Source organism: Lepisma saccharinum, chromosome 7 (assembly GCF_977018435.1).
Source record: "Lepisma saccharinum chromosome 7, izLepSacc3.1, whole genome shotgun sequence".
In the NCBI taxonomy this organism is placed as follows: Eukaryota; Metazoa; Arthropoda; class Insecta; order Zygentoma; family Lepismatidae; genus Lepisma; species Lepisma saccharinum.
Window position 1 is genome coordinate 10,303,037 of NC_139235.1, and position 19,073 is coordinate 10,322,109.

Here is a 19,073-nt window from a genome sequence, read left to right on the forward strand (position 1 = left end):
AGCTGTTATGTTAATGTACTCCCAAAGCTTTTGAAAGCTTATAATCATAAAATCCACTCGAGTATTAAAATGGCACCAGCAGATGTTACTCCTGAGAAGGTTTTGAAGTATGGCACAATATGTATGACAAAAAACTCAAATCTGATTCATCTCCACTATTGTCATTGAAGATGCCATTCAAAATAGGAGATACAGTGAGAATAACAAAAACCAAAAAACGCTTTGACAAAGGTTACATGGAAAATTGGACAAGAGAAATATTTGTGGTGGAACGTATTTTGAAAAGAAATCCTCAAGTGTATGAATTAAAAGATCTACAAGGACATAAAATCGATGGAACATTTTATACGGAAGAGTTGCAATTGGTCCGCTTACCGGATATGCATGAAATTGATAAAATCCTTGCGACCAAAGGTAAAGGAGCCAGTAAAAAGTTGTTAGTTCATTGGAAAGGTTACTCCAGATTATTTGACAGTTGGATTAGCGCATCGTTTTTGGAGTCAAAAAAAGAGAGAGAGAGGCATAAATTTTTGTAGGTATTCTCATCAGTGGTACAAATAACCTTCATAACACATCATGAGAAAAGCAAACGCTTTCTACCTTACTTTGCCTAGTAACAGTTCCATGAAATATTTCCCAAGTAATACTCTAACTAATTACACCACAAAGCTTCAGAACCGTGTGGAGTTGGACACCAACAAATGGGAGATGGCATTGGTAGAAGTGCATTATCCTTATTCAATACTAAACATTACAAGATTTAACAACTATATTCAATATAAATCTATGGATGATGTCAAATGGAACGAACTTCGAATATCCGAAGGCTATTACGCATCTATAAACAGCATTGTTGCAGAAATCAATAAATATTCTGAAACATTAAATTTTAGTCTCCGAAATCATCCTGCGTACAAACATGTGACTGTTGATATATCTACCAAGCAGAGAAACATAAATGTACGATTGTCACCTCAACTGGCACGGATATTAGGTTTTAAACCGACCGATGATCTATCAGAAGTAAAAATTGGACGCTCGCCTCCAAATGTTGTGAGAGAAATTCCTTCCCAGATGTATATTTACACAGATATTGCGGAATCACATATGGTGGGAGATGCTGTCGCCCCTCTATTACGTATTATAAACATTAATCCTATGGAACATACTTTTGGAAGTGATGGTGTGCAAATTTTCGATTCACCACATTACATCCCAGTGCAGAAACATAATTTCGAACAAATAGAAATTGACTTAAGGGATAGCACTGGTGCACACATCCCATTCTCCTTCGGACTAGTGTGTTTGAAACTTCATTTTAGACGTTGTGGTGAAAAGCTCTGATTATGAATGACCCATATTTTCAATACTACCATCAACAAGCTGGATCTGGTGTAGGTAACATATATTACGGTGCTGCCTATCAAAAAGGACATGGCATTGGAAGTTTTCTTGGTGGACTTTTTCGGTCAGCTTTGCCTCTTATCAAAAAAAGAGCGAAAGCTGTAGGGAAAGAAATGTTAAAAACAGGGGTAAATGTGTTAGGTGATGTTGTAGACAAAACACCCCTAAAACAGTCACTACAATCCAGAATTTCGGATGCCAGATCAAATCTTAAAAGAAAAGCTGAAACAAAGCTAAAGGAAATGATTGGTTCAGGTTATCAGGGGCATAAACATTTCAAAAGGAATCACTCTGCTTCGGGACAGCGAACTGGAAGGATCGCTCAGAGAAAGAAGAGATCCAGTGCCAATACAAACACCAAGAAAACAACCAAACGCAACCGTAAGAAAATTCAAATAACATCAGATATTTTTGATTAGATATGGCGCTAATTAGGGAGAAATCATGTGAGTGTTTTAAAAGTGAATTGGATATTTTCTCGGTAAAACCTACTCAGACAAGCATCTTAGAACACCACACCATCGGATACAAACCTGTTAGTTCTCTGGCAGATAATGCCCCCACCGAGTTTGTAATACCTGGACATGGTGATGATTATATGGATTTAGCACACACAATGTTGAATATAGATGCCAGAATTGTAAAAGCGAATGGTCAGTCATTGCTACCCACAGATAAAACAATTGGACCTGTCAATGATTTTCTCAATGCAATGTTCAGCGAAGTACAAATCTACTTAAATAACAAACTCATCTCGTTTCCATCTCACATGCACCCATACAGGTCTTATTTTGAAAAAGCACTGAACTATGACATATCTGCAAAATCATCTCATCTCCAAAGTGCATTGTGGTACAAGGATACAGCAGGCGCTTTTGATAACGTTTCGGAAGACAACAAAGGCTTTACAAAACGTAACCAACTAACAAAACAGAGTAAAACATTTGATATGTTTGGTTACTTGCATTCTGATATTTTCAATCAAGAGAAATTTTTGATCAATGGAGTGGAAATGCGAATAAAACTGATTCCTTCGAAAAACACTTTCTGCTTGATGGGATTAGATGACAGTGAAGGCAAAGTGGAAATTCTGGATGCTACACTATATGTGAGAAAAGTATCGATCAGTTCATCCATCAAACTTAGTCACAATCGCATATTGCAAAAACATACAGCAAAATACCCTCTAACAAGAGTACAACTTAAAGCTGTAACTATTCCAAAAGATATTGTTTCAAAAACAATTGACAATGTGATACTTGGACGTCTTCCGAAACGATTAGTTGTGGGGTTTGTTACCAACGATGCATTCAACGGCACACTGTCTACAAACCCATTCAATTTTCAACATTTCAATTACAACTTCTTTACTTTATATGTTGATGGAGTCCAAATTCCCGGCAAACCACTTCAACCAGACTTTGAAAACAACAAGTACATAACAGCATATCACACATTATTCTCTGGAACAGGGATACACTATATGGATGAAGGAAACAATATATCGCGTGAGGAATACCCCCAGGGATACGCATTACTTGTTTTCGATATAACACCAGACGCAGCTGCAAGTGCCATATCCCACTGCAGTCTTCAACGGCAAGGGGCTGTTAGCTTGGAAGTCCACTTCAAATCGGCTTTGGAATCTACTGTGACTTGTGTTATCTACTCTGAATTTGACGCTCTCATGGAAATTAATAATCAAAGAGATATTAATCTGGATTAATTGTATAACAAGGTGAGTTGCACAATATTACTATTTAGTGTCCAGCAATGCTGGCGACTTTAAATTTGCTTCACGGGTTAATATCAAATAGAGCCTTTGACAATCATCATGTTGGGGTTTTCGCAGCTAATGAATTACCTGTACATGTGGAACTACCAGCAGCGTTGATTGTAAATACAGATCCCAAAGATAGCCCCGGGAAGCACTGGGTAGCAATTTACATAGACAGTAACTCCCGGGGGGAATTTTTTGATAGTTACGGAAAACCTCCACATGTGCATAACCATTTGCGATTTTTGGAAAATAACTCTAAATTCTATACGTACAACACTCATCAGATACAAAGTTACGGGTCTGTGTACTGTGGGCATTACTGTTTTCTGTATTTATTCCATAGAGCCTCTGGTAAACCCATGCATAAATTTCAAATTTTATTCCCAGTACCGATAAAAAACGACAATATTATAACAACTTATTTGCTGACTCGTAAATATTAAATTTATAATACTCGGTACGTATACTAGAAAATATTGACAGTAAATACTGTTTGAAATTTTATACAAGTTACATATAGTCCTAATAGTATATTAATAATTTTGTAGCGTTACAGTTTACAACAGCTTACATATAATATTTATCTTGTTTTGTGTCTTTACAGAACAATGACGCAATATCCAGAGATGGGATCTTTCAATGCTAGATTGTCCTCTTTCAGAAACTGGCAATCAAAAGAATTCCCGTTTGTAGAAGCTCTGTCCGAAGCAGGATTATTTTACATTCAAAAAGAGGATAAAACAGTATGCTTCAAATGTGGTGGAGGATTATACCGATGGAAATACAGAAACAATCCAATACTAGAACATCGTCGATATTTTCCATTTTGCCCCCTGTCTATAAACCTAATTTCAGATCGACAATGCGGTTGATGCTTTAATTAAATTAATTAATATTTGTTATCCAATATTTCCTCAATATGACGTTTATGATATTCTGCTGATTTTTCTCTCACCATTGATCTTTGTAATGCCCCGCCCCCTCCATTTTTTTGTCCAGCACATGCTTGGTTTGCTACGCGCGCATGCGTCTCAAAAACACACCCACGCATTTCTTCAAATGTATACCTGCACGCTGCGACATGCAGTATCTCGCAGTTCTTAGTCATGGAATCCTCTATTTCGATGCCGCTGAAAAAAAGATTTCAACCGTACACTGATTTCAAAGGGGTTCTTCAGAAAGAGAGCGATCAGCATTTACCTGAAGAACAAAAACAAGTAACTAGTCTTATACGCCAGTCGATATTATTCGATCACGTCTACTATTTGAATGCTTCGAAAACAAAAGTTATCTCAATCGGACTTTCCTCTCATCTGGATTTCCAACCTGTGGTCAGGCTACACAGAAGCGGGGCGGCCGGTGTTGAACTACAGTTGCAGGAGTGGCACGCTCTTCAGGAATTGTTTCCAGTAATCGACAATTACATCGCTATTCCAGGTGAGCAGCCTCGTGTTTCCTACCCACTAAGTGAGCAACATGAATTGCTGATAACCACACTGTACAATCGCCGTCAGATCATTATAAGAAAGAAACCAGCTTACAGTTCCCTGGAGATAGTGTTCATCGCAGAAAGTTCGTGGCGGAACTTTATGAACATATTTGTGTGCATCGAGCATGCGAAAGTTATGTGTGAAACAGTGTCGCCGTATCTGAAATCATATTTTGGAAACTGTGTGGAATCTTGCATTCTCGACCTTCGCGAACAATGTTTCGGTTGCACAGATATTTCCCCTGTCCATGCATGTAATAAGGAGAAGTTTGTGCTTTCCCATCTACATGGATGTACAAAACCTGAGCCTTTGTCTATACAAAACATCGACGGAAAAAGACTTTCCAAAGAAGTGTTTGTTTTTTGCGAGAACATGCTTGTGGAAAAAATAGTGAAACATTTTAATTCAGTGGTTGCAGCAGAAAATGGATATGATAGTGACACAATTCCTTATGTGGGTGAGTGAACAAACTTGAAGAATAAAAACTTGTTAAATAACATGCTGATAAACTGGTGACACAATATAAACATTTTACATATGTATGTGTGTGTGTGTGTGTGTGTGTGTGTGCGGCTCTTTTGAATTTTGTAAATATTGGTAATAAACAGGGATAAAATATATGTCTTGGCTTTTTTCACTTATCACCCTTTTAAAAATCCTCATGGTTTATATTTTTACTGGTAACAATCGTTAATAACAACATTTATCTTGTCGAAGATAAAGCATGAGAGCTTTTCTTCACACTGGTAAAACTCGGTGTTAATAACAACATTAATAATTAACTATATAATGAAAAAGTGTGTATTGTGAATTTGTCGGAGATAAAGCATGAGAGCTTTTCTTCACACTGGTAAGAATCTGTGTTAATAACAACATTAATAATTAACTATACAATAAAAAAAAATGTGTATTGTGGACTTGTCGGAGATAAAGCATGAGAGCTTTTCTGCACAGCGCTGGACACGCAAAGGCAAGTATCTTTATTTTCATTCTATTTCTAACAATGATTCGCTATTTTTTCTTGTCACTATAAAAAACTAATTCATTTTTTTCTTTTATCACATCTGTCGCCATTTTGCTTGTTTTTGTTTAATTCCTCTTTATGCATTGAGGTTAATCGAAACGTAACTTTAGACTTTTACATGGAATTGAAACATAGAATCTTGCCTCCTTTGATTGAATCGAACCTGTGACTCCTCTTTGATCACAAAACAATAGTGACGGCCATCTTGCTTATTTTACCTACTCTTTATGCATTTAAGCTAATCGGTACTGGGGCCCCACACGGCAAAACAACAGATTCTAATTTATCTTTATACATTAGCGGTAAAGTCTTTGCGTTGTAATCAAAAAGCATTTTGTTTTGATTTTTAATATCTGTTCCTGCCTAAATACTAATGGGGACTCAACACACTTCTTTTTTTTAAAAAAAAAACAAAACAACATCATTATCAGCCAATTTGACATTGTGAATCGAACCCGGGGACCTTTTCATTACAGCATAAACATCCTATTTCCAATTAGTTTATTTTCTCTTTGTGCACAAAAAGCTAATCGGAACTTTTAAACAAATACAATTGAATATCCAATTTTCACCAACATTGGGAATCGAACCCTCAACCACTTGGTTAAAACATCTCGCGGAATAAAAAACACCCCCCGCGCCGCGCCGCCCCGCTCCGCCCCGCGCCGCGCCGCCCCGCGCCGCGCCGCGCCGCCGCCGCCGCTAAACACAAAACGCGGCCACCATATTGATTTTATTCAAATACTATTTATGCACAGATGGACTAATCGGAACCTATAATGGCGGGACAAAACAATTGGCCTCATTTAACTACCTAGAGAATAGAACCCGCGACCTCTTCATTACCAGGCGACAACAATAACCACTAACAAAAGGCCGCCATATTGATTTTATTCAAACACTATTTATGCACAGATGGACTAATCGGGGACCTATAATGGCGGGACTAAACAATTGGCCTAATTTAACTACCTAGAGAATCGAACCCGCGACCTCTTCATTGCCAGGTGACAACATTAACCACTAACCCAACTCGATTTTCGAACTCAAACATTTTGTTGCCTTTATTTACACCCAGGCTAATCGAGACCATTCAATATTGACATCGTCGACTTGTAATCAAGGGGTCCCAGATTCGATACTCGGAGGAGGCACATAGTGGTCCGAATCACCACTTTTCAACTGTAGCTCCAATCCTGATTAGTTTTGCCGTGCATAAAACGGACTTAAAAAACTAACTCAATCTATCAATCAATCAATATTGACTCTACCAGGAATCGAACCCTCGACGCCTCTTGTTTTACAGAGCAATAACCTTAGCCACTAAACTTTCGGGGGTAAAGCAAAATTCGGCGCCATCTTTAAATCATTTCTTCATGTCTTTGAATCATACGCAATGGTTGCGCGCGCATTTCCTCCACACACACACAAACATACGCACGTGTTAGGTTAGCATACATCAAGAAACAACGTGACAAATCCACTGACCCCCCTCCCCCCACCGCTTCCGATGTCTTCAATGTCAACAGTCACGTTCTGCTGACTCAACAATAAAATCGCTCGTGGCCCGCTACCACCGGATGTAACATAACACCATCCGCATCGAATTTTTGCTGACGCGTAGGAACATAGTGCTGCCATTACTACTATAACCGCAATGTCACATTATATGACATCTCTCTAAAAAAAAAATGAATTGGCAATATCTCATTTACTCCACGTGGAATTGACAATTAGTCAGTTCCTAAAACTGACGCTAATGGTTGGGTTGGTGTTTTAAGTCCACTTTATGCACAGTGAGGCTAATCGAGACTGGACCTACAGTTTAGTTTGATCCGAACCACTATGTGCCTCCACCAGGTATCGAACCCGGGACCCCTTGATTACAAGGCGACGACTCTACCACTGCGCCATCGGGGAGGCCCGGACGCTATTGGTGGGAAAGGTTTGAGGGGAGAATATACTGGACTCCATGTGGACTTGACATATGGTTGTCAGAGGGAAACGGATCTTTCGAAGTAAAGTGGCGTTCGAATTAGGATTTCAACTATACTGTTGTTGAGTTTTCATCTTTTGAAAAAGGATCGATGGACGATAGAGGTCATTGTGTGTATAAGAGGGCGGGATCTGCTGATTTCAAAAGGAACTTAATGTAAGTTCTTGGCGGCAACTTTTACTTTCGCTGTCGTCGCACATAGCTACTGTTCTGCAACGAATTGCAAGACCAGTTTATCTCGGAAAGAAGCGCGTTTCCACGATTCGGTAGACTCGTGAACAACGCACGCGACACGTCACGTGACAGGAGGCTTATCGGCTTTCACGGCGTCTGATCTCGTATTGATGTCTTGCCATTTTTGATCCGCACTGATTCGTTTTGCTGATGGAGACCAGATTAAACGCACGCGACACGAACAATGGCGCATATCGGCAAGCTTATAGGCACGAAAATAGTGCGAAATTTGAAGGGGAAAACTTTGATATCTTTCGTAATCTTCTTCAGTGTACAGCTCAAGATCGTTCACTTTTCCTCCACTTGACCCCATGGACGTCCGCAGGATTTTTTGCAGGGAGGTGCAAGGAAGATATTCTTTTCCAGGGGGCAAACAAATAACATTTCCCCCCAAAAAGAGTGTTGTTCCCTAAAAAAAACATTGCTTAAATTTGAATTTATGGTGTTCATGCAATAATTGACACATATTATTGTGGCTAAAATGAAATTATATGTGTGAAATACATAATTTTGTTGATTTTCATTTTCCAGGGAGGCCGTGACCCCCCTTCCTGTCGCCCATGGTTGACCCTGCTTACTTCATATTCGCCGATCTCGTTGGCTGAGTGTTTACGACGCTATGGGTCCCGGGTTCGAATCCCTACCTGGGCATGGATGTTATTTGTGAAAATAAATTAATCAATTTCATTTTATGATCAATCATCCTTATCTTCGCGATTAGCCAAAGATGGACGAAAAGCGAAGTAAAATTGCTTCATATTCTTTTCGGCTTGTTTCTCCAGGCGTAACATGACCTCACAGGCACACCTCTTCAATGTTCTACGTAATAAACATGGCCGTATATTAAGGGAGGGTAACCGGCCCAAACCCCACCCCACCCATTGGTTTATTGAATATTTTATACTAATTTTATTATGAAATAAACAACATATCAAAATTGGTCAAGACACTACATTGGGTGAAGAGAATTTGAAGATATATTAATATCATATGCGCACACACACGCAAGTATGTATTTTAAAAATAAAAACCCAACTCTTAAGTCTCTATATATACATGCATCTAATATTTGGACACAGGTTGTTTAGATAAAATTTCATGGGTTGTAATTTAAAATTGTTTATAATAACAAATGGAAGTCGCAATTAAATTATAGCTATTAAAATTGTACCATCGTTTGGTTGCTCTAAGATGAACACCATACATATAATAACACATCATAAAGTTTTCATAAATCTGACTTCACCACTGAATTCCTGGTGAAATTCTAGCCCAAAACCATACTCCACATGCCCCTTCCTATTTAAAGGAATTAAGTTTGATCCAAGATGGCGGACGTTGTCATGACATGTACCAAAAAGTTTTCCCCTAGGCCTAACATATTACTACCATGACCAATTGCTGCAATCTACACTCCCTTTCATTTTATAAGGGTTGGTCAGGGACTTTTGACTCACCCTGTGTGTGTGTGTGTGTGTGTGCGTGTATATATATATATATGTGTATATATATATATATATATATATATATATATATATATATATATATATATATATATATATATATATATATATAAAAAAAGCGATGGCAATTGATACTGCATTGTTAAGGACCATCGGGGCTCTGGCGCCTGAATTCACACCACAGCCAGCTTAATCCTCTATGGGGTTTGTGTTCGTATCCTGCCCATGTGTGTTTGTGATCGTATGTGAGAGTTGAGCCCGAGAACCACCCATAAAATAAACTACTGCATTTCTAAAAGACCCGACCGACTCTATAGGAAAGGGAAGGGTTGCTCCCTGTATCCTTAAATACCTTCACCGCCCACAGTTCTTGGATAAGCACTCATCATTGCCGAGGAATGCATTTCTCTTTCGTCTGCGGTTTTTAAGCTCTGAGCTGGGCTTCCGGTGAAAGTCAAATGGACGGAGATACGTATCTTACGTAAGGTCGTTAACGAAATAAAAACAAGAAAAGGCGCTCCCAGCCTTGTAAGGAGTCTTCAGGTGATGCTGTGGAACTTGCTGGACACTTTAACCTTCTTATCTGGACCTGTTTCGACTTGCTCTTGTTCTTCTAGAAGGAACTAACACAATACAATCTAGGAACGTTCTTTTGAAAGATGTCAGACTCCTGTTCTCGTCTCCAAAAGGTTCTCCCGTGCTGACAAAGCTAAGAATATTCTCCGAAACTCACCTGGTCGATAGCTAAAGTGACGCTGGCTAAGAATATTTTCAGGAATTCGCCTGGTCGATAATTGTAAAGCGATAGTAGCTTTCGATAGCTGAAAGTGTTCTCAAACTCACCAGATCGATAACCTAAGAGCAGAATTTATTTTGACGGAAATGAAGAAACATAGTGCATATTTTGATATTTTCAAGTTCACACGTTTATTCATTGGAATTGTAGCTATCCTGGCGACGTGATTCGAACAAGTGTACTTGGGTTACCACGGCTAGCTCACAACGTTATGAACCCATACTCTCACCATCAGAGAATAAGATTAAATATACTGGTATCCATTTCTACATTCCCTGACGATCAGAGCAACATATGGGCTCGAAATGTTGGAAGCTAACGCCGATTTAACCTGTCCTGTCTGGTAACCCAAGAACACTTGTTGGAATGTTTATCCATATCTTTTCCAGTTCTGATGAATAGCGCTTTCAAATTAGCGAAATATTTCTGAATGAAATAAATGTTAAGTTGTCATTCATAGATATTCAAAAGTTCCAGACAATCTGAGAGATTTTAATTGCTTTGTTTTTTCTCCTTGCAGGTCCGGTGTCAAACGCTGGTGGAACAGGAATTCTCGCCAACGGTGACGGCGACGTGCAAAGCCGGTCACATGACCATTCGAGTAGCAACTAATCAATCATTCGTAGGTAAGTGAGCTACAAATATATATATATATATATATTTGAACAACGTAAAGTTAACATACAAAACACAGCGCATGTGGTATGCTTTAATTTTATATCTACATAATGATATAAAAAACAATAGTAATCTCTAAGGTTAATTACTACTTGATTTGCAATGTATGTATTATGTTATGCATTCTTCCTGAAAGAGATTTTTAGTAATGAAGAGTAAGGATATACTTACTTTGTTGAATATTTCTCTATATGCACCTAGCAATTTCTTGAATGATGAAAATCACTTATATTTTCCTTTCCATATACGTACTATCTACATTTTATGCATTGCTTTCATCTTTTCAACATCTATCTATCATATTTCTACTTTCTCTAAAACGATCTTTATAATCTTTCACTTTTTGCTGTCATCTATTTGTCTTTTTCGAAACTTCTTTCTTTCCATATCGTGTTATATTTTCCAATAAGAAACAACTCTTTTTAAACAAATAGGCACGCTTATATAATCAAAATTAGATTTTCGCGCTACCCAACGAGGACCCCCCCCCCTTCCCCGAGGCAGTCGTCCAGAGTATCACTGGTGTGTCACCAACTGTGTTGGTGGGCAATGTTTTTCTCGTGGTTCCGATCCATGAAAGGCAGCGACTGGCACCGTTAAGAGGCTACGTGTGACGCAAGCAAAGGCTGCCGAAGAAAGTGAAGTTCCCGCTAATTGTGTTGCCTTGTCTTTATAGTTAGAGCGTGCTGAAGGCCGAGGACTTCAGGAGCTAATCCCTGTGCGAAGGTCGAATGTTTCCACATTACCGTCAGGCTTTCAGAATTATAGCTTCAGCTACGATCATAATTGTGCATATTCATCTTCAAATTGCGAGTACAATCCCAGAATCCAAAGGTTCTCTCGCCAGTTGTGCATTTGTGCATAGTTTTATGGGCATGGGATAGATTTTATTTCAGGATAAGTCACTTACCTCTGAAACGTTAATGCGGAAGTTACCAGCGCCGCCAAACGGGTGGTTTAAACGTCAATCGTGAAGCCGTTGGAGAGTGATGAACAAAATCACGGAAAAAGAGTGCATAATTTACATTAATATAGTGTTAACACTATTTGCCCTACATAAGAGTATCAGTGCAGAGAAGAACACTGTTCGAAGCAAGCAGTAAAACAGGGAGATGGTGCGGGATGCGCATCTTACTTCGAGAAAAGTAAGTTTATGCTGGATACAATGCTTTACAAAACTAAAGAAATATACAACTATAATTGGAGATTGAATTTGAAAATAAGAAACATGTAGGCCAGTAGTCTAAAATCAAATGTACAAACGGTTTTATAACTTACGAAAGTTATAAATGTTGAGCGCACATTATAATGTTGATGTTCGAGTGAATGCATGCCTGATTTTAATGGACAGTCCCTTATTTAAATAATATGTCTTGCTCCGGTACACCATTTGCCCTCTATATGAAGGTTACAATTTTTCCGAGCTGTATTCATGCTTCTGAACTCCTAGATCACAAACTTTGCTTCCCCACCTATTTGTAACCAATACCTCCCCTGCACACTTTCTATGTGGTGCGTGGGTTCTGCTTTAAGATCTGTTCAACGACTTTCAAGATGAGTGCTACACGGAAAGTGGAGTCTTCTGACACAAATATTGTGTGCATTTCGTAACTCATGGTTGAAGGAAGATGAATTTGCACCTCTGGTTGAAGGATAGTAGTAATAAAAAAAAAAGCAGCTTGCAAATACTGCAACAAAGGATTTTCAATACTACATGTAATGCACTATGCTAGGGAATGGACAAGAATAACAAAGTATTTTATTTATCCACAACATCTGTTAGTACATAGATTTTTCATAAGAAAGAACTGTTCTGAATATGAAGAGGTGAGGAGAAATATGTATTAAGCCTATATACTATGTTTTTACAAGTTTGTCCCTTATTTCATGATCTCAGCTTTTTCTTCTCCATCGTTCGATATAGAGTACGGCCTCTGAGACACCTATCCAAGACAATCCGCTTGAAATTTACACATTAATACCCAAGAATCTCGTAGATACATTGGAGATAAGGAATTACTATTTAATATCATAAATGGAAACCTGAGATGTAATATTTCACTTCACGTAATCTCCTCTCCCTAAGAGTGCCTGAATGCAAATGATGAAGGAAGAAGACATTGCACAGTGCAACACTCGTACAATGTTCCTTATTGCATAGGTTACTGAATCAATTTAATAATATCTCAAACCAAACAGATAACTTCATCTCTTATTAGTTTCATATCGCCAGCCTACAGAAAATTGTACATAAATAATGCTATTGTGAAAGTGAGCTCTGTTCTAGAATTTTTTTTAACAATAGTGTACTCTTTCCGTTTTAAATTGGCTTCAGCAGCACTAGAAATTTCAATAAATAAATCTTGACAATCTGGCAACCTTGTCGAAAATACTAACTAACTCTCTAGCCTTCTTATACCCGAAGGTTCATGGCTGCATCAACACAGGCCTTCCATATGTCCCTATCCTGAGCAAGATCTATATACTCCTTTCCATCCCTACCGATTTCCTTTAGGTCCATCTCAACATTATCCCTCCATCTTCGTCTTGGTCTTCCTACAGGTCTCTGACCATCAGGCTTCCCAACAAGACTCTTCGTTCCGCTCCTATTCGTGCCACATGGCCTGCCCACCTAGGTCTTCTTGATTTAATCATTCTAACAATATCTGGACATGAATACAAATTATGTGCTTCTAAATTATGTAACCTTCTCCACTCACCTGTCTCCTCATCCCTTTTAGGTCCAAATATTTTCCTAAGGATCTTATTTTAAAATACTCTCAATTTATGTTCCTTTCAATGTAAGGGAACAAGTTTCGCATGCATATAATACTACAGGCCAAATTAGACATTCTAATCGGTGCAACCTTGCAGCAGATAAAAATCTCTTCTGAACCCGCCAATGGTCTCCAAGATGCGTGTAATGTACTTACCTCGATTGTTACCGTACCTAATTCCTAAGGGCGATCCTTTTGCTACAAAAGACAATGTATCTACTCCATGTCGTCAGCAGCCAAAGCAAGTAGCACTTCCTGTTCGATCTGCCAACAACATTTCAGCAAGTCAAAGAGGACAAAGTGGAGGATGGGACTGCTACATGATCAGGAAAGCGAAGGAGATGCATGAGGTGGAGATCAAACAGCATAAAAACCTCATGTGCATGTTAAAACTTCCCTTCAAGGAGTTGGCTGAGGCCCAAGTACGCCTCGAGTGTCCACCAGAGGGCGTGAGTGGAGTTTATTCTCTTTCCTTTTTGTTCTCTCGCTTCCTCTGATTTCGTGATCAGTTGCTCTGCCCTCACTTTGACTAAATTCCTTTCTGGAGCAACAGGAAAGTGACCCTTCCGCTACGCTGTCCGTAAAAAGAAATGGATATGTTCTGGACTTGATGTCTGTGGGAAAAGTTCACACCTACTGAACATGACCAGTGCCGCCAACCTTAGGAAAAAAAAACATTGAGTGGGCCATACAAAAAAATAATTAGAATTTCTTTAATCATGGGCGAAAATTCAGACTGTGGGTGCTCTACCACTTAATCCGCAAAACTTCTACAAACAAAAAAATACAGTACTGCAATGGTGGATGCAAGTACTCCATTACATTTATCCCTACTAATAGATTGATTGAATTAGGTTATTGTTCGTTGCTTTCTGCCACTTTTGGCTAATCGTGACGATGAGAATGAGTGATGAAATTGATGAAGAGACACTCACAAAGAGCGCCCATACCCAGGATGGGATTTGAACCACAGAAGTCGGCTTTACATTTATCCCTACTAAAAAACAATATTAATATTTTTTAAATGTGCCTTACTTCTAATATGTATTTCAATTAAGGGTAATTATGTAAATAAATCATTTTAAGAATGAAACTATGAGAATCAATAACATAACATTATAGCATGCAATAATTTACTTTTAAAGCGTGTAGGGTGTCTACAGTATCTCTGTGGATGACGTCATCAATGAAACTTTCTCTGGGTTCCTCGTCCATCTCACTTGACACCTTCACGCAAGCTTGAAGCGCATCCTGAACCATCATTATTTTGACTTTTAATTGTAAAGAGGACTGAATCAGTGCTTATTACTACCAAAGAAACACAGAAGTATGTTGTACGTTAAATTTCAGTAATCTGGCAGCTATTGTTCAAATGCTCTGCCAGATTACTGAAATTTCCTGGGGGGGGGAGAGACTTTTTAATTTCTGGGGGGCCACCCCTTGAATTCATCATTGTTCCTCAGAAACCATGTTCATTTGTCTACATTGACACATCATAGTATAGATCAACCGATCAATGGATTTCTGCAAAGCATTCGTTTTTCATATAATTGCTCTCCTTCACTACTCACGACATTTTGGCTTGCCAATTTTCGCTAAAGAGATGCACACGACAAATTACACTCCAGACGACACAGGTACATAGGCGCCGACTCCATGGGGCTTGGGAGGGCTCGAGCCCCCCCCCCCCCAATGTTAATGATGTGGGGGCAGAGCCCCTCAAATAATTTTGCTTAAGAGGATCTAATGTATTATTTTGCTTCTCTTGTAAAGTTTACTCTGAATTGTGCAACATGAACTTAACTTTAAATACTCATTTGAAATGTTCTACACCATCAAATTTGGGGGCTGAGACCGCTAAACCATCAACTTTGGGGGGGGGGGGCTATGAACGGAGACAGCAAACACATGACTTATTACTATATACTAAGTATGTAATTATGAGTATTGTTAACATTTTTACTAAAAAGAGTTTCAAAATAACGAGGTGATATGACAATTATACCAATATGTTGTTTAGTGAATTCTGAACAATTTGAGGTCGTAAAGACGACTTTCAAGCAATATTGCTATGTACGATATTTAGTTATACTCGAAATCTCTTCCTCTAGTCCAAAGAATAAGGAGAAAATAATTCTAAAGTTACTGGCTTGTAGTAAAGTACTCAAGGAAAGCTTATGAAAAGTCTGTATTGTGAAAGCGGGAACGGCTATGATCAAAGGCATTATTGCTAAAGCACGGCGTGCTATATGTTTATTTATTAATGCAAAATTAAATTTAAAATGTAAAATATTGTAGCAAGAACAGAAAAGTAAAACTATTTTCCTGCGATTTGTGTTAGCATTTATGTAAATAATTAAATAAAACTGTAAAATATTCGTTATTTTTATGGGTACGTCAACACTAAGGTTCTTTGCACCCGTCACATGTCCTTTCTTTACAAGTATGTTGCGGACATTAAAACACACCCATGCCCTGGCCTGGACTCGAACCCAAGACCTCCGGATCAAAGCGAGTTGAGCCAATCACCCAACACGCTCGGCTACCGAGGCCGGCATAAAAATGTTATGTTGGACTCTTAATGTAAATACATAGCCTACTTTTCAATAAAAATGTTAATTGTTATCTAAAAAACAAATGAGCAGACACACGTTTCTCATGTTAAATTTCATTTGCATGAGGAATATAATAGCCGCTTAAAAACTGCTATACGAACACGTAAATTTTATTTTTAAAAAAGGGAGGGAGTGAGTTATTCATTTATTTTATTGAACAGAGCCCTCCCAATAATTTGGACAAGTCGGCGCCCCTGCACAGGTATTTTCATTCTTCTAACTGGCTTGACCCCAGAACAAGAAGCAAAAGCGTGTGAAATTTGAACAACATTCAACAAGCCGCAACCCGACTTGTTGCGTGAATGGTAGTAATTGCGACGAATGAAAAAAAAACTTGCAATTGAAGATTATTTTTCGCTTGCAAGTTCAGTGTGCCGAGTGAACTGTCTTGTTTCCTCAGACAATCGTTTTTTTCACCCTCGTCTTTCCTCTTGGAAACCGAAAAAGACTTGCCGCTTAGCCTAAATGCCTCTTATACCGTTACTGTTACATCACGTACAGCAGAGACACCTATACGGTGGAAACGGAAGTAAAAGTGCACCGAGGCAAAATTTAATGTTTGCCAGTGGCGGTAATAAGTTGCCGGTGGACTTTCTGCCGAACCGAAATGTTTTTTGTTTTTTTTAAACAACGTGTTCTTCGCTAGAATTCAAAGCTGCTCAGGAATTTCTGTCGTAAGGAATGCTCCTTTTTTACGTCCGACTGTAACATTTTTTACTATTTTTTTGTGCTTCTGAGATATAAATATTGCTTGTTTCTTTGTCTGCAGACTGAATAGAGTAAATTCCGCCATTTCGGAAAGGTCACGTTTCCACGCACACCTGAGTGAGTGCAAGGTATGGGGTATAATAGTCACCGGGGCTATAAACCATACTAGTCAGTGAGAGATCTGTGAGAATTGAAGACCTTAGTTTCTCAATGTGTGGCATCGGTAGCATAATTTGCATTTATCGTGAGGATATAAAGTTTCAACATCCATATACGAGGGTTGGGCCATAAGTCATGGCAACTATTTTTTTTTTCCAAAATGCAAAACCGGAATCAAAATTCGAAATATACAAATGGAAGAAGACACTGTATACAGAGAAAAATGTACGAACAATGCATGTCATGTATACCAGGGATTTGTAGGGAATTGCCAAAAAAACAAATCATTAAAAAGTATCGTTCTGCAACACTACATTGGCTACAAAACCAAACAAACAACAACAAGAACAAAACTAAAGTCATAACAACTACAATGTGTGTTGTGGACGCTCTGGGGGACTGCTTTGTATGTTCATAGGGCGCCTTGGGACAAATTCACGCATGTAGAACGATACTTTTTTCAATGCTTTTCTTTAGCACTTCCCTAACTACACATGACCTGCAATGTTCATACATTGTTCAGTTCCATACAGCGTCCTCTTCCATTTGTATATTTTATTTTATTTATTTTATTTTTGTTCTGGTCCTGCATTCTTGAGAGAACAAAACTACTTATGCCATAACTTATGCTCCAAAGAACAAGCCGCCAACCTCCGGGGCGAAGTTGTTAACACAGCGCTACGACGCCACTGGTCATAGGTTTGACTCATGGCCTGCGGATAGTTGCTTTTTTTTGGGTGTCCCTTCATTAATTTCATCATATCATCACTCATTCTCATCGTCGCAATTAACACAAAGGTGGAAGAAAAGTGGCGTTAAATAAGAAAAATCAAATAAAACCAAAGAACAAGTCACATAACTTCCATTTGGTAAAGCGACATTTGCTTCAAAGTATACTGCCAATATAAATGGCAATATTTAATTTTAAAATGTTCTTAAATTTTATGGCTATTTTCAAGTTTGTTTGTAAAATTATTTTGAAGTGGCAGACTTTTGATGTCACCACCAAAATTACCGGGTTGGAATTCCGGTCTGTGCGTGGGTGTATTTGCTATCCATATTGTCTTCATCGTTCAGAATGCACAAGCTCAAGGCCACAGCATTACGAAATATGAAACGTTATTTCAAAGTTAGGTTTCCTTTTATCCCTGAATAATTTCCTACTTGTCCTTGCAGAATGTCTGAATGTGGGGGGGGGGGGGATTATAATAAGGCCGAGAAACAATATAAGCTCTTCGAAATCTCGCCAATGCACGTACGCTTCAAACCATTAGAGTTGATATACGTTACCGTCGCTAGAATTTGTGGCAGTGAAACTAATTTTGAAAATCATGCTTGAATGTAACAATCCGTTACAGTCCGTGCCAGTCATCAGGCGATGGCACAACCCTGTACCAAGCGTCATGGCGCCTTCGTAGCTAGTTAGAATGGATGAAGGTCTTTGGTTCTACACCTCGAAAATACAGTAAAAGAGGCACTAGCTCTCTCTACACAATGTACAGGTTGAGCCATACGTCAATAGACACTAACAGTTATTCACCTCTTGACTATTGGAGTAACGAATGAATGAATGAACTTAACTATTGAAGTAACGAATGAATGAATGAACTTTATTATTGAAATAACGAATGAATAAACTTAACTACTGAAGTAACGAATGAATAAACTTAACTACTGAAGTAACGAATGAATGAATAAAATTAACTACTGAAGTAACGAATGAATGAATGAACTTAACTACTGAAGTAACGAATGAATGAATGAACTTAAATATTGAAGTAACGAATGAATGAATGAACTTTATTATTGAAATAACGAATGAATAAACTTAACTACTGAAGTAACGAATGAATAAACTTAACTACTGAAGTAACGAATGAATGAATGAACTTAACTATTGAAGTAACGAATGAATGAATGAACTTAACTACTGAAGTAACGAATGAATG

General features: G+C 38.4%; 1 protein-coding gene across 1 annotated transcript in view; it reads left to right on the forward strand.

The window, feature by feature from the left end:
• LOC145989727 (uncharacterized) overlaps nucleotides 1-19,073 on the forward strand; it is a 233,195-nt gene that overhangs the window by 117,008 nt on the left and 97,114 nt on the right. The window contains exon 2 of the mRNA XM_083124993.1: nucleotides 10,708-10,813. Coding sequence (XP_082981119.1) covers nucleotides 10,708-10,813 — 106 coding nt within the window. The remainder of the gene's footprint in view (nucleotides 1-10,707; nucleotides 10,814-19,073) is intronic.